Source organism: Echeneis naucrates, chromosome 12, assembly GCF_900963305.1.
Source record: "Echeneis naucrates chromosome 12, fEcheNa1.1, whole genome shotgun sequence".
NCBI classification, from domain to species: Eukaryota; Metazoa; Chordata; class Actinopteri; order Carangiformes; family Echeneidae; genus Echeneis; species Echeneis naucrates.
The window spans coordinates 6,200,616-6,218,213 of record NC_042522.1 but is presented as its reverse complement, the minus strand read 5'-3'; the positions used below and the strand labels follow the sequence as shown (position 1 = coordinate 6,218,213).

The 17,598-nt window shown below is 39.6% G+C and overlaps 1 protein-coding gene across 3 annotated transcripts in view; it reads right to left on the bottom strand.

The window, feature by feature from the left end:
- Nucleotides 1-17,598, bottom strand: part of LOC115051646 (poly [ADP-ribose] polymerase tankyrase-1-like) — a 71,045-nt gene that overhangs the window by 27,854 nt on the left and 25,593 nt on the right. For all 3 annotated transcript variants that reach the window (XM_029515168.1, XM_029515170.1, XM_029515169.1), the window contains exons 6-9: nucleotides 14,853-14,928; nucleotides 1,632-1,726; nucleotides 1,355-1,421; nucleotides 838-1,024 (exon numbers count right to left, since the gene is read on the bottom strand). In XM_029515168.1, coding sequence (XP_029371028.1) covers nucleotides 838-1,024; nucleotides 1,355-1,421; nucleotides 1,632-1,726; nucleotides 14,853-14,928 — 425 coding nt within the window. The remainder of the gene's footprint in view (nucleotides 1-837; nucleotides 1,025-1,354; nucleotides 1,422-1,631; nucleotides 1,727-14,852; nucleotides 14,929-17,598) is intronic.

Sequence of the window (17,598 nt, the reverse complement as noted above, 5' to 3'; positions counted from 1 at the left end):
ATTTGGATTTCCTGATCGACTGCAGGAAGAAACCTGAAAGAAATACACTGACATAGATGTACAAGCAGACCAGTTCTTACAGTAGTCTATATCTCTGCATGCACTTTCATACATACTGCTAATAATACTGTAATGTTCTTTGCCTTTTAGTTATGCTTCCCTTCCCCTTTAGCAGTTTAAAGAGTGTGAAGCAGAGCTTTAAATGTGTATAAACTAGTTTTCTTGCACCGCTAACTCTGGATAGTGACTAAAAGCCTGAGTATGACACTTCATTTTGCTCTGAAAATGACATTTTGAGAAGTAGGGATTATATTTGAGTGCTGGGCATTTTTGCATTCACAACAACAGATAACACATCACTATTTGAGTCATGAAAATTGACTCTTGGAAAAAAAAAAAAAAAAAAGATTCCAATCAATCACTTGAAGTGTTTATCAGACTTCACGCAGCTCACTGCAGAGCAACAAATGGCTCTACCCAACTTTTTTTCCTTTCACTATGCTGTAGCACTTCCTCAATAATAAGTTTGTTTGTGCCTTTCAGAGTTATACTGAATGAATATGAATGCGGGCATCAGGCGAGACTTAATTTTGTATTGTTCAGCTTTCCAACCACATAGATTTGCTGGTTATCAAATGTCTGTCTCTCTTCACACCATGCCTTGCGTTCTGCTACACAAAACAACTGTTCTTTCAGGAGACACAGATTTCCCTTTTTAACAACTGCTGCTCCAAACATGACTGGTGTAAATACACCCCACTTAAAACAAAGTATTCATTAATTCAGTGACAGAACACATTTAGAAGTGCTGTATACTGCAGTTTGTGCCACACTCACATGTAAGTCTCTCCTTCAGCTCAGGAGTCGGCGCCATGTCCACAGAGCTCTTGCTATGGCAGTTGAGCAGGGTCGGGTCGGCTCCGTGGCTCAGTAGCAGAGAGCAGACCTCCACTCGGTTTTTTGAAGCCGCTTCGTGGAGCGGCGTGAACTGCCATAGATCCATGGCATTAACACATGCGCCGTGCTGATAGAGAAGACAGGATATATGGCGAAGCAGAAGGGAAGTGTTTTATTTTATTGTATTTAATTTGTCTTAGTTTTTATGTGGAGCCAGTGGCGAAGAAAATGTGTTCCTCTTTCTACCTGCCTGGTATTTATTGTGGAATGACAATAAAGAAATCTTGAATCTTTAAAGTAACAGGGAGGAGAGAAAGGACAGATTGTGTTGACTTCTTTAAAAAAAAAAAAAACTGTGGGGGGAAGTACGCAATCGTAGAATAAAAACACAGTCAAGACTTATTGATACATATCCGCCTTGTATTTAATGAAATGAAAAAAATTTAATAGTCAGTACCTTTAGCAGAAGCTCAGTAACTTCATAGTGTCCATAGGAGCAGGCATTATGTAGAGGCACCAGACCGCTGCAAAGGCCAAGCACATTGTCATTTCACAATAAAGATGGCCATTCCTTTAAAACTATTGTCTGTACCGTATCTGCCTGGACCGACAGTTAGCTGTTTTTTTTACTTTTATAGATCTAAATTCTGGATCATTCAAAAGCTCTTCTCTATGGTGAAACTTCTTTTTTTTTTTTTTTTTTTTAAATCTTACTTTTATTTACATGTACATACCCTTTGTCCTTGGCGTGAACATCTGCTCCATGCTGTAGTAACAGCTGAACTATCCTCACCCTGTTGTATCCTGCTGCCAAGTGGAGTGGGGTGGACTGTAGAGACAGGAAGAGACACGGGAAGAGGTTGAAAAAGGAGGCACAGAGTGGGAAGAAAACACCAGACAAAATAACAAAGAAAATGTTAGCTCACATGTTCCTTCTACAGTATGACAACCTATCACCTTGGTTTCCCTGTAATCTGTCCAGTATAGAACGAGTTTGAGGAAGTACACAGTTGAGCTTTTGCAGAGTAGCAGATATATAAGAACATTTCTAAAGGTGAGACTTTCCTGCAAGAAACAGGCTTTTCAACTCCCAAATCAGTCTCCGGTGACAAAGCTTGACTATATTTCCTCCATAAAACTGATGAATAGCTGCAGTATAGAGCGCCTTAAGATGTGACTGAGATGAGACGGCTTCAGCTCTCCATGCGGTGTTGCCTCTATATGCTCTCAGCAAGGGCCATTCTTTCTCTGAGCTGGGGTGACACCCAGAGTGGAGGAGAAATGTTAGAGCGGTGAGAATGTTCCCATTATTCAGTCGTACTGAACTTGATCGTGGAGAGAGATCAAATAGTGAATAGGACTGGGATTAAAGCCACTACATGCTGCAGAAAAATGTGAAGAAATCTAATGGGAACACACTGCGCTACCAAGAAGCTCATTTTGGGTAGCTGCAGTAATTAAATTCCCGAAATGTCTCTTTCACAGATCCCATTAGGTTTATGTTGAGTCCAGGCCATAAATATCTGAACAGTTACACTCTTTTTATTCCTTATTTCTGGGCTTCAGCACATTCTGTTCAAAATAAGTTAATGGCTACGACATTAAAGTGTCAGGTATTGACTTTATCCAACTAGGTTTGCATCAATAAAGGCATAACAGTGGGAGGTATACCTGTTAGGCCGTATGTTTAGAGGTTCAAACTTTAATATGAATATTCAACAACAATCCAGCAATATTCAGCCCACAGGCTCCTGAGTGGTTCCACTTTCCTACATTTTCACAGTGGCTAATTTTACTTTTACTGGCTGATGGTACTTTGTTCCAGACCTCTACCAGTGTAATATCAGATGTTTTTGCTAATTGATGTATGGCCATTCAGTTGTTTCATCTATATTCTTCCATTTGGAAGCCCAGAAAAAAGAAATTCACAGAGCACCAGACTACAGCAATACTTGGCTCAGACTTCAGATCTTGGGGGGGAAAAAAAAACAAACAAAAACAGATCTTTGGTGATCTCTGCCGCTCACTCTGAGCAAAATACTGTGGCAGAGTGAGGTGGGCAGACGGTTAACTCTTATTTACAGGATGTGACAGCAGCATTCGCAAGGAGTCTTAGTCATCATCTTTTTCTTTTTAATATGACGTTCTGTGTGTGGCAAATACAAAAAATAAAAAGGTATAAAGCTTTAATCATCTAAGACCGCTAGCTATCACTGAGTCATCACTTGAACCTTGCTTACTGCTCCCTCTCTCTCCCTCTCTCTCTCTCACACACTGTTGCATCACCAAGATGTCGTTGCCAGGGTCAGATTGGGTAGTTTAAGCTCCACCTCTCCAATCTGTCGACCCCGTGTGAGGAGCAGCTACAAACATATTTTCAATATTTGTGTGTCTCTGTGTGTTTATGTGTATAAAGATAAAACATCGCTCTCACAGCTGCTGCCACAGAAGCCCTTGTATTGGATTCCGCACAGACAACACCATTTGGAGACAAAGCTTGAAAAAACACTGCTCCATCTGAAACTTTTATTATGACTTGGCTGACCTCAGTCACCAGCCAATACTATCAAAAGCATCGTCCCTTTGTCACTTATCTGACCCATCTGTCAACATCAACTACTTTTGACTGCAGATCAAGGAGTTTATTTTCCTTTAATAATGCAGAGGTAGTTTCGTTTTTTAGCAACCGTGTTTTTGAATATTTTTTGATAATAAATAAAAAAAGACCAGCCCGCAGCAGCATTTTTTAAATGTGCCCATCTTGGCAACGTGAATGAAGTGAAGGTCAAATTAGGCTGTTTACACATTTGCCTGAAAAGCCAATTCCCCAGTGTTTTCTGCTATACACAAGTGAAGTGCAAACTTAAGATACAGAGATGTAAGAGGATGAGTGTGTTTGGTCAAAAACACACTATTTTCACTGGAGATTCACTGTTTGTTTACATCCTTACAGCCGCTTCATGCAGTCCATATACTCTTTTTTTTCACGATGACTTAGAAATAGCTGATCATAGTTGCGTGTAACATACCAGAGATTTTATAAAGAAGGACACAAAATGTTGTTTGGCTGTGTGGTGTTGGTGGTAGTTTGGTATCTGAAACGTCACAGAATATTCATTTTTCTCTTCAGTTCATTCCCGATATCCACACATCAACCTTTTCCTTACCAGTAACTCAATTATATCAAATATTTCACAGAGCAAGATCCGCACAATCATCGTCAGTGATTATGCACCAGTAATATTCAAATTGATTTACCCAAGCTTCATGGACCTGCCAGCAGATGGCACTTTAACCTATGCCTCTTTTGGAGTAAAATTTGACAGTCTAATTAAGAAAGAGGGGGCATTGTTCCCCAAAGTTTCCTCAAAGTCATCACCCACTCCTCTATGGGAAACAGGAAAAGCTGTTTTAAGGGGGATAATTATCTCATACGCCATCAACAAAAAAAAAATAAAATAAAAAAAATAAGAAAAAAGGAAAAGGAAAGGAAAATTAACAGGAAGCCAATTTGGAGAAAAAAAAACTACAACTTCACATTGTCAATTCAAGTAACCCATCTGAGGACAGTCAGGACAAATGAAGACAATATAAAATCCAAATAAATGAAATCATGAATGAGACAGCTCAATCTCTGACAAGCAGACTCCATCAAGAACAATTCCAGCACAATAATAAATCTAGTCGGCACCTGGCAGATCAAATCCAACAGAACATAGAAGAATCGACTATCGACAACTCAGTAGGGAAAGTTAACACAGTCCCCAGATGAAATAAATCAAATCCGTAAAGACTTTTACTCCAATTTATAACATAATCCAAAGATTTAAAAAAAAATTAATAAAAAATCTCATAATTTCTGACTAATAGATTCACCACATCTTACAATTGCTCAAAACACACTATTCACCATTAGCTGAGGAAGAAATCTATCCTCCTCACCACAAATGCAAATAACAAAGCACTGGCACCAATGGCTTCCCTGCGGAGTTCTACAAACACTTCTGGTCCAACCTAGCCCCAATTTTTTGTAAAACGATGGCAGAAGTAAAGAACAATTCGATCTCCCACGAATATCATCACAGCACCAATTTCACCCCTCCCTGGACCAAATAAAGACCTGCCCCTACCATCAAGTTACAACCTGTCACTACTTCTTAATGTGGACATATTTATCACAGTATTCTCCCGCCGAATAGAAAAGATGAACCCCTATGAGAGTTCACAAATCAGGAACTCATAGAACACCTCAGGCAGACTGTTCAATTTAATGCACTTATCAACCATAAAACACCAAAAGCGCACTGCAGCCCCCTTAGTTGCTGAAAAGGCCTTTGATAAAGTAAACTGGTCATAAACTCATGAACACTACACAAATTTGGCTTTGGGGAATCATTCATTCACTGATTCAAAAACACTATACACCTAAATGGTCAATATTCAGAAAGCTTTGCACTGCTCAAGGCAGCTCGACAAGGATGTCCTTTACGTTCACCATTGTCATTGAACCGTTAGCAGCAGCCATCCGTCAGAGCCCCCATATAACAGGAATTCAACGCCAAACATACACCATAAATAAGTCAAATAAATCTGTACGTGGATGATATATTACTCTTCATACAAAATCCTCAGTCACCACTTCAAAAACCAATTACACTGATTGAATCATTTTCCTTTATCTCTGACTACTCTGTTAACTGGAACAAATCCTCCTCTCCCATTGTCAAATCACATATTTGGGTATGGATGTTTATTCCAGGCAGTCAGAGTGCACTCCACTATTCAAAAGAACCATCATTTATTCTTCCATCTAAGATAATAATTGCAACAAACTTTTTCCATGGCTCACTTGCAAATCAACTTCAGTACATTTATAAACGGTTGCATCCCAATCAGTCAGATAACGCATGATTAAATGCAGAACAAGCAGTGAGTGAAGACTTTCATATCTCAGACTTGCAATTCCTGAGCCAGGCAATAAAACACTTCCTTTGTTTCAAAAACGCAACCATATAAACAATTCTGACAGCCTGGTGGAAATTCTACAAATTACTAACTCCACTCTGGCACTACTTACATATATTGAGTGAAAAATGCATCACTCATCTCAGACCCATCTTCCTCAACAATAATGTCTCTCATTCCCCATCCTGGTTAGGGTTTGGCCCTAGGTTTGGCAAATTTTTTTTAGAATAACAAGTGATATCATCTATTTAAATAAAACTTTAAACCATACCTATCAATGTAGACCTTCCTCCATCAACCTCAGGAAGAATATACATTACTACCGAAAAAACATATATATATATATATATATGTTATATGTTAAGTTACATAAAAAAAAAAAATAATAAATCCACGCTGACATGTTATTTCAGCAATAATATAAAAAAAAGATAATCTCTGATTCATGAAATTTATAGAGCTTTACATTTTGCTTTTATTCACTTGAAGCCAACTGTTAATGGAGAAGATTAATGCCGGAGCCAAGACAAACTCAGACTAGTTCAAAGATAGCAAAGAGGAAGGAACACCTATGCTCTGCTCTGTTCAAAGGTGTAATAATTAACGCTTAATCTCTTTAATCAATACAAAAAAAAAAAAAAAAAAAAAAAAACTTAACACCATGCTGTGCCCACTCTTCATGCTAAAGATAAGATGGCCACCCGATCTCCTGGCTATAGGTTCATATTTAGTGCTCAAAGAAAAGAATGGTATTGATATTTTGGCAAGAAAACCAATGAGAGACAAAATGATGAATTGCTCTTTCAGTGTGTGTAGAATTGTTAATGTTTTTTGAAGCCCTTGACATAATTATATGACTGGGCTTCCATTTCTATTATCTGATGGAGGTTTTCTTCCTTTGTTTTGGTGTTTTTCTGTATGTTTTGCAATGCGATTTATTTTTTTTTTTTTTGGGGGGGGGAGGTATGCATAAACGTTAATTACTCAAACCTGGTTATCAGCTAAAAGCCACCCCTGTTTGTACCTGTGTCCTTCAACTGTCCTTTTTTTGTTCTCCTCATAAAGTCAAGACTTGATGAAATACATTGCCCTAAAGTGAAACTTACTCAACCATATTTCACATGGATGCAATTGGTACTTGCAGAGGCAGCCTGAGAGTGAACCATGGCAATAAAAAACTAAACAAACAAACAAACAAAAAAAAAAAAAACAAACTTGTGTTTTAATCATCTAAAAGCCTTTTTGTGAGGTGGAGAGGAGTCAGGAGTGGAGGAGGGGATGAAGATGAAAGAGGGAAATATGGGAGCAGAATGAATGAAGCAAAAAGCAAGGAGAGATGCAGAGGACATATTCAGGCTTCGTTGGAAAACACTAATCTCCCTTCCTTTGGCAGCATTTATATTTTTTATTTGTCCTTTCATAATGCATCTGGAAGGTAGCTGCAAATTCCAAATGTGCTAGACTTTTGCTTATTTGCTCATCAAACAGTGAAGATAATCATCCTAACGTGAAGCTATCAAAAACACAAATCACACACTTAATTTAAACAGCATTTAAAAACAAAACCGATGAGGTATCTGTTCCTGTCTTAGGCCCTGCTTTGTTTCCATTTTTTAACCTCTCTTACATCTTGCTCCCCCCCCCTCTCCCAGACTTCCTCGTCTTTTTACGATCCTGTCAAGCTGTTCCCATGACAACGGTGACTGCTAGCTGTCAGCAGTTGCCATAGCAATGAGACATGATATATTTGGGAGGGTGAACAACAACATTTGGACCATTTTGTTTGGTGTCGTTTGCATGAAAGTGAGTGTGTGTAGCTCTGATGTTACTCCTTAGCTTTGCCTGCAGGGTTCAGTGCTGCGAGATTCCCACTTATCCATATAAATCTAAATTCTCCTAAATTCAGCAGCAGCATGACATACTGCAAATAAAATAGTCCTATGCAATCATTTAACCTGTGACTGTCCTTAAAAAAAAAAAAAAAAAATAGCTGCCTGTGGTGTGAGATATTTCAACATCAATCCAAGGCCAGTTTTATTTGGGTTTGTTAAAAGTACCACAAAACTGACTTAATTAAAGACTCGGCCAATCTGGAAATCTCCACATCGATACTGCATGGGGTCCTGATGATTAATTCATGATTTGATTAATTGGTGTTAAATTCCATCTTTTATGTTGAAATTGAAAGTGTAACATCAAGTCTTTTATCAGCCCGGGTGCTCAGGTGGAGGCTGCACACTAGCAGGTAGACTCACACAGTGAGCCGTGTCAGATGGCTGGATCAATAAGCATATCAGCAAATCTATGTGCTACTGCTCAGACTGACACACACGCACGCTGAATATAGACTGCTGACAGCTCAGCTCAGTCCAGCAAACAGCATGAGAGATAAATAACCTACAGCTAGTCTTCTCATCTTATGCTCTCCATGTACATTTGCCCAGTCAGACACACAAAAATACAGAAACACACATACAGAATGATATCTCAGCCATCAGCTGTCTATCTGTTCTGCCTACCAACTACAAACGCTGACGTTTCTGTGGAGCTGAGGGCTACGTGGACAGTTTAAAGCCCAGCAGCTCAAAGAGTAGAACTTGAGGAAAACACTCCTTGAACAACATGAAGCGCCCTCCTTACTTTCAATCTCAGACGAACATATCAGTTTTATATTTGTTGCTTCGGATTCACTGTCAGATGCAGCTTACTTTCAAAGGAAGCTCATATCCGAAAAGCTGGAGTTTCACATTCTTGTGAGTCAAATAGAAAATCTAAGCATCCAACCTCATTATTTCCCCCTTGCTGGGAGATATAATCCCTGTCTTATGGACGCATGTAAACATCAAATCAATGGAAGGGGGGGGGGGGGGGGGGGGGGGGGGGAAACAAAAACAACCCTCAAAGGGCAGACAGAAGACAGAGTAGTGGAGAGAGCTACAGAAAGGGAGTGATACTGAAAGGTGTTTGGCTAAAAAGCCCTCCACAAACGTATGCGTATGACTGATTATTAACTAGACAGGAAATGGCTGATGCACTATTTTAGCTTAGGAAACTACAACACCCCCTTAAGATCAGTGCAAGATCGTGCGTCCTGTTGAATAGCATCAGCGTACTGCGCTGAAGTCGGACAAATCACCACAACCCATGGACGCACTGCTTCCTATTTTGTTGTATGGTTGGAATTTAGTGCAGAAAGCAAATTTTGCATTGCATTATTTTTCTAATATGTACATAGTTCCTAGAATTTCTTGGCTGAATCTTGGCTGGCTACAAGCTATAATTGACCGTCTAACATTTCCTATGTGTTACTCTCTGCAGATAGGACATTCAAATGAGTTGGAAATGTTAATTTTTAAATTATGTCATCGATCATTTAAAGATAACAAACCACTTGATCTGTGGTGTTTTGTGAGGCCAACTCCCATCAGTCTTTCTCAGTGATCAGCTCTTATCACAGCATTTTATTTATTTAAGCCATTTATGTAAGATGATGGACACTGATTTAATAGATCACAGTTATTAACTTAATTAACTTAACTACATTCTTTCTTTACTGAAATGGTGTTTATTAAGGAGGCCAAAATATTGAGACATGTGATCCTTCATGATAAAAAAAAAAAAAACAGTGGGTCAACAGTTCAGTTCCAACTGAATCCATCTTTCTCAACAACGTGCCACTGGCTTATATGAAAGCAAGAGGTTAAATTTGTCACTGACAAAAGTTTATTACCCATTGTCATCTACCACTTGTACTGTTGACAAACACCTCTGGAGAGATTTGCTGTGTGTTTCAAAGCAGCAGGAGGGTGAGCTCCCTCAGACGGGCCGGATTTACAAACACTGGTGACTCGGCTGTAAAAAAAAAAATCTCCTGTCAAACAGAATTCAGTCACTCTTACGACCTTGTACATGCTCACCTGGATTTGTAAACATGAGCAAACTCCTGCCAAGCCAAGAATCACCATGGCCTCAATTCTGATCTGCGGACCCATCAGGATCCCAGAGGAGACGTACAAACGAGACCTTAATATCAGTGGAGAGTTTCCAGGCAAGCTGGCTATTTTTCACCAAAGGGACGACAGCAGTGGAATGAAAAGAACCTCGTTCGATTTTACAGTAAAAGCTCAAACCTTTCAATTTTAGCACTGTGCTTGCAACTTTCGCTTATAATAATGCTGTAATTTTACTAGAGAGCCCTGAAACTGACAAAATGGATAAAGACAAATCAAAAACATGGCAGCAAGCATACATATATAATGCAATCATTTTGTTGAATCAAACATTTGAATAAATGTATTGTAAATCAACTGTAAAGATAAATATGAAGCTTCCAATTTTTCTGATATTTCTCCCTCGATTTATATTTATTAAAAATATTTTCTTACTTTGTGGAGATCTAATAATTTATCTTTTTGATGAGCATGTCCACGCATTCCCAGAGATGTGATTAGTCCAGGTGTCTGTTAGTGTGTGTGTAGGTGGCACTGAGTCACCAGTTTGAATATTTTAGTGGTACAACAAAAAAGTTGAAAACATAATAGAAACATAATATTTCGGTTTTGCCTGTTTCCCCTGTTTATCTGTTTATTGCTCTGTCTGCATTTTGCAGATGGAATAAAGCTGAACTGTTCCTCTGGGAAAATGTTATGTCTGTAATCAATTGTAGGTTTAATAAGGATTATGAGGTTTTACATACAATTTCTTTATCATTTTCCTTCTTCAACAAGTATTCACTTTTATTTTTGATTATGTATGACTATGATTTTTTTCAGTTTCAAGAGTTCACATGAAGACATAAATCTAATTTTAGCCATTGGTATGTCAAGCTGAAATATGACACAACCTTCAACTGGCAGACTATCTTTTAAAACCACTCTAAGTCTTACAAAATAACATTTCAAAACCAGTTTTCTTCATGTAAAATTTCCAGTAGCCTATATTCTGCTCTGTTAGGGTTGATTCTCTCAGTAGGATACATCCCATAATCACCATTTAAACAAGGCTTCAATGAAATTTATTCCCCTTTCCTCTCTATGTGAATGTGGTCTTGCTCTCCAGTTGTGTGTTTCTTTGATGTCTGTGCCAGCTAGGACGTGAGTGGGTGCAGTGATTCTCTCTGGCATGATATAGATCCACAACTCAAAATACACAAAACACAAACAAATGCAAACACACACTCGAAGCAAATGAAGCTCAACAGAGTCCAAAATATGAAAAACATTCCCTGGAAAATTAATATTGGCAATATTGAAGCAATGTCTGCAGGACTAAGTGCGTATGCATGTGCTGGCATGCATTCAGTGTGTGTGTTTGTGTGTGTGTGTGTGCGTGTGCGCATATGTATGTACATGTGGGAGTAAGCAGTAGGTTTCAGTGGAGGCAGCTTGGTAACACCCTCCACTCTCACCTGTGTTAATAATATGCCACTCTGATGGGTCCTCAATCACTTGAAGGCAGGCTCACCCTCTCTCTCACACACACACACACACACACACACACACACACACAATGCTGTCATACTGCCAGGGCCTGTGCTTCAGATGAGTATCGTAAGAACAAGAAGCTCGTACTAGATTTAGGCTGCAGGGGAAAACAAAGAACACCTAAAACTAACACCTGATCATTGCACCTATATACTGTGATACTGTGTTACTGCAGAACATTTTATTCAGAAACCACATTGCAAGCGGACCGGAGAGCAGCGGTCAGCTCACATTCTGCCACAATGAGGAAACTGTTCCAGTCCGAAGCAATGTGGTCAGTGACCAGTTTGACTTTTGGCCAAATAGTATCTCTCTCGCTCCCCGTCTCTCTCTCTCTCTCCTGTCTTTTGGCTCTACCTCTGTCTGTTTGTGTTGTTATTTGTGTACAAGCAGAACATTTGAATTCATAAATCCTGAGGAAGCATGTGCATCTCTAAATGAAAATGAAAGAGAGAAGTAAAAGGGGGAGAAACTCTAAGGGAAGAAAAGTGTCTCCAATTTCATTTTAAGGGAAGCATTATTATTATCAGCCATCAAGACTCTATCCCTCTGCACTCTGTTTCATGCATGATGATTAGTGGTGTCCTCTTAATTATCTGTCTGTGTGTTATCTGAGAGAAGCTCAGCTTCCTGGCCAACAGTCAGCTAATCTTTAGAGGGGGTGTGTGTCTTTATTTCATTGTCTGCACTTTGGTATGAACGGGCCTGTCTGTAGGATTTAAGGGGAGAAAGGTGATAATATTGAGATTTTTTTGTTGCTTGGGACAATGCCTTCATATGTACATAGAGAATTGGTTGGAGTCCGCCATGTTGCACTGCCATATCTGTACAGTAGCCCAGAATGGACAAAACAAAGGCTCAAAGATGGCATTTGTTGAAGGCCAACGTAGGATGGAGAAGAGGAGTGAGGGGAGGGGAATGCAGTTGGTTGCAATCTGAATTAAGAGGTCTATTGTTCTGCTTTTGTTACATTTGAGTACTTTATCTTTTAGTGGAGAAGCAATTGTTAATTGTTGGAAAATATCCAGTTTATCTCTTAGAATTATCTATAATGTAAGGATGATTAATAAATAACAAATAGATGGATTTGCTCGAAAGAAAAACAATGATGATAAGGGCGGGGGGGGGGCCTCTTTGTTCCTCAATTTCACCCAGTATCTGTAGTTATTAAGCAGAAGTCACTGTTAGCTATGGGAAAGTAAATCCCTATCACATCATTAAATTACTGAGACCATAATGAGGATAAAACTGCACCGGCGTGAAAATACATTCCATCTACTGTGCATGAATGCTTTCAGTCTGAGCAATTAAAGAGCATTACAAATACAGATGAGTGCATGGCAGGTCATTCCAGAAAATGTCTAAGTACCATTTTATATGCTGGAAACTGGTCATATTCATCCAATTACAGACCAGTAGATGTCAGAATTTCTCAATGATCTCTTGTGTTTGTCCTCTGCATCTCCAAAGAACTTCAGATTACACGGTTTTCCCTTCAGGCTATCACATCCCTGACAGGCCACCTGCGCAGATAACAGCCGGAGGATGTTCTCTCACTATTATGGGTATGACGGTGACATTATGGATACAAGCTGCAGCTGAGCATCATCAACAACAATGAAGGGCCCGTAATTATAGCTAAGAGCCTACTCAAGGCTGTATTAGCATTTATATGGCAGTTGTCATAACAACCAATAAAATACAGTAGATTCTGCCTTAGTGGCCAACAAATTTTGATGATCACTGCTTTCTAAAACAATGTGACCAATCAAATCGCATACGCTACTTTGCATATGCTAGCTTGGCTCTACTAGTTTCCTTTGCATTAAGTGGAGCGAGTCACTTGTGATAATGACTTTGTGCTTCACATGATAATCCCAAATGCCGCTTCAGAAGATTTTCTACCCTGACAAGAATAACAGTTTAGAGTAAATCACCTAAATGAACTCGAGGGGGACCTCAGACCTGTCTGAAAATTGCCACAGAGTGGAGGTTCACTCTCACTTGGCTCTTCAAGAGAAAGCAGGGCCAACTGCAGTCTTCTTCCGTCATCTTGGAAAACAGTGGCAAATAAGACTTCAGGGATTACTTTGCTCTTACGCAGAAGATACAGAGCTAGAGAGTAGTTTGTTTTTCTTGATCAGTCACGAGCCAAACATACAGCAGTGACAAACCATGGTGGGAGGCTGTGGTCCATCTAAAGAACCTTGTATAACACAGCGTATTCTCAGCCGGCTCTTTTGTTGTTACCTGGTGTTTTGTTTAGCATGCCCAGCGTTTTCTGAAGCACTAAAGTCTCGTGCTACTCTTTGCAATCCAATGAGAGACAAATTAACTTGCAACTGCAACATCAGCTGACTGTTAAACTTTTCGCTAACTTTTCTATTATTCAAGCAGCAATGGCGTTGGCATAGAGGTAATTTCAATAAGGTTGGACAGGCCACATAATATAGACGTGACCAGCACAAGAAACTCAGAGGATTGTCGTCATTCTGGCTCACTAGCACTCTTTCAATATGCTCAGCTCAGCACATCGCACCACCGGAAATGAACCCACACTTGAGTGGTTCTTAATCAACCATGCTTAACCCGGTTCACCCGCAGAAATTTTAATGGCCATTCAGCGCGATCAAAGTTAATTCAATTTCTATTTGACCTAATGCATTAAACTGTGATAGTGAGTAATAATGCTCAGATAATAATGCTGTCCATCCCTTTCAAGATGTTTTTATCATGACTGTACGAAAATTCTCAATGTGCCTCACATGATCTGCAGTTCAGACTGCACTTTAATGCCATATACACTGCCCGTCAAAAGTTTGGACACCCTTTCTCATTCAAATGAATAGGAAAGTGTGTCCAAACTTTTGACTGGTAGTGTAGAAAGGGAGAGATGGTTTGCAACCGAGCTTTCTCAGTGACAGAGAAGGCCTAAGTATAGAGGGTATCAGTATCCTGTGCTTCTTTCAAAGTAAAAGCCCCAATCTGTGCGAACAGTGTTAACTGTTAGGAAACAGCTGTAGGAATTTTACATTACACGCACACAATAATTGAACACAGCTGTTCTCTGACAGCTTTATTTTTTATTCAACCAGTAGAAGACACGGAAAACCTTTAACAGTAAAATTTCACTCATCACTGTCACTCTTTTAGTCTCAGGGACAACAGTCGTCCCTGAATCAAACATTGTTTTGCATTGTTATTGTTCAGCACGAAGGCTAATTTACTCACTGAAGGGTTGCATATACATCCATCATTTTAGTGACTGACAGCCAAGAAAGGCAGCTAATGCCTGCTCCGATTGTTTGATATAGGCGAGCAGTTGCCAATAACAGCATTTGTTTCACTTTTCTGGTCTATCTAAAGAAATTTAATTAAAAATTAAACCTTAAAGCACCAGCTATGTTGTTTTGTAACACTAAAGTCTTTCCTGAGGTGTAGTCATTGAGAAAATGCCAATGGCAAAGCTGTTACTGCATTAGTGTGTATGTGTGTCTCAGCTCTTACCTTACGGCCATCACTTGCATGGCAGTTGACGTTGAGTGGCGTGAGCAGAGCCATTAGCTTCTCCTCATTCCCACTCCTGTAAATACAAACACACCCGTGAACCAGAAAGCATCCACCAACACGGAGGATTCACGCTGTTCCTCAGCAGGAGCAAAGGGCTGAAAATGAGGCCGAATGAGATCGCATGCTTGAAACTGAAGGGAAAACAGAAAGGAATTTCATTTGCAGAAACAGCCTAATATAATGAAATGTTTGGGGGGTCGATTGAAGGATCTGTGCGTGCGCATTATGTTTCATTGCAAACCGGATTGCAACAAGCTACAAAGAAACTGATAGAGAAGACCGTTTGGGCGAGCTACAGAGGAGTTAAGATTTTGTTTCTGTTGCTCATCCATGTTTCTTGGTTCTTAGGCATGCTGCCCTGGCAGTCCAATCCAATCCAATCCAACCATCATCCCTGTGACAGCCGTAAAAGAGGAAGCTGTCGAATGGAGAGAAAAGGATTATTCTTCTGTTTCCTTCTCCCTTTTTACTGTTGTGTTTCTGTGGTGGGCCTCTCTTTCTTTCTCTTTGTTTCTACATCTTTCCTCTCTATCTCTATATGAAACAGACACTCTTATCTCTATTCTCTTGTTTCCGGGTTTTTCTCCAATTCTCTGGGCACCGCGATCTGCCCCCTCCTTTTCACCCTATCACTCTCCTCTCACTTAAACTGTCAGCTTTTACCCTCGTTCCCAGCTTCAGGCTCACCATCTCTACCTTTATGTCTACTGCCCAGCATCTGCTTCCAAGCTGTTATTTTGCTTTTCTTATGTTCAGTTAGCCACCTCTGACTGCTGGTGCCCAAAACGAGAGAATCCTCATTCTGATGCAAATGGGCATGTGCAGGATTTAACCACAACATGGTGCTGTTTAAATGTTTGTTTAACATGTTTAACATGGACTTTGAATCAGCTATCAATCAGAAAAATCAGGTCAAAAGACAGAAACACAACATCGAGACAATTTGCTTAACAGTTAACAGCATAACAGTGATCACTGCTGTATCATAGCTAGTTGTACCTCATAGTCTCAGGTTTTGATTTATATATATCATCTTCAAAAACTGGAATATTTTATGGAACAATCACTTTACCATCTAAAGGTAAGTCTGACCTCACAAAAATGATTTATAATGGCCGAGCAAGGACAGCCCTTACAACCACAGCTGAATATTTATCGCTGTAATTAGGTGAGCAGAAATGAAAATGTATTTCTATGAATGGTTCTAAGTACTTCAGCTGCTTCTTATGTCTAGACTCCCATTTTAGAACAGAGACCTCCAAATTACATCAGCAAGTGCAGTTAGCAAAGATACACAAATGTGTATAAGATGCTTCATACAACATGAAAGACTCCTCTGAACGCCACAGTGCATTTTGCTATCTTTCAGCTCATTGTTCTGGTTTTACTGCCCATGTTTGTTATAATTCTGGTTTACTCACTGCATTCATCAGAGTTTCATCTGTTCATTAACATTAAATATATAAGTGGGGAAAGATGTAACTGCTCTACATTTACCTTTAGGAGCCATAATTCAATTTCTTCTTCTACTTCTGTGTAAAGATGAGATCTGGGCCACGACCAGAGAAACCACAACATCCCATAAGAAACATGTGGGAGTTCTTTAACCAAACACAACACTAAGAGTAAAAAACTGACATTGGTGATGAACCAACCAGTGGCTCAGCTGTGAGAGAGGCCAAAGAGGTTTACACACTGTAATGGCCTACTGACCCCATAATACACTGGGGTACTGCAATGGTAGGCCAGCTGCTTCCTTGCATGTGTACGCACGTATGTTTTTGTGTGAAGGAGAAAGACAGGGGGTGGGATGGGAGGGAGACAGTGTTGAGGCAGTGCTCCACCACCCACACACAATCCCAAAGCAGAGCTATGCTATTTGTACATGCAAGAGACAAGAAATGCAGTAAAACATACAAACGCGCCCCACACACACACACACACAAATAATAAATGCCCACACACACTGTCTGTAAAAATAAAACCTCCAAAATGTACAAGTGTCCCTGGCCCACATGTACTGAGGCCTCTGGATCTGACACCTGTATAATGTAGCAGCTAAGAGGTTTTGTGTGTGTGTGTGTGTGGGGTTGTGATATACGGAAAGAAATAAATGATAAACCCACAGAAATGGAAATTGTAGTTGTCAAAAAGTGACAAAATTCAAACGAAAGTAGAGAGAAAATTTATAGGAGACAAAAAAAGAATAAGCAGGAATAAGCATAAGTTAAAAAAAGGAAACAAAAAGGATAGAAAGCAAATTAAAGATGCATAAGGGTGAAAGGAAGGAAAGTAAAGGGTGAGGGTAGCAGGAAATGAAAGGATAATGAGAAGAAGGAAGCAAGAGAAGAGATGGGAGCAGAAATGAGATGAAACATACACAACAAAGGAGGTAACATCCAGTAAACACAAGAGAGGTGAAAAAAGAAATGAAGAACACAAAAAAATGCAAGCAAGAAAACAAGAAAAGGGAGACGGGGATAGGAAACAAGGGCCGGAAACAGAAAGCATGACTGGATCAGAGAAGAGAGGAAGGGGAGGGCTAGGAGACAAGGAATGAAGGAATGAAGATGGAAGTATAAGAGAAAACAAGGGGAAGAAAGAAGAAAAGGTGAAAAGAGAAAATTAAAGGGGGCTGCTGAAACAGGAGAGAAGGAAAAGAGATGAGAGATGTCATGAAATG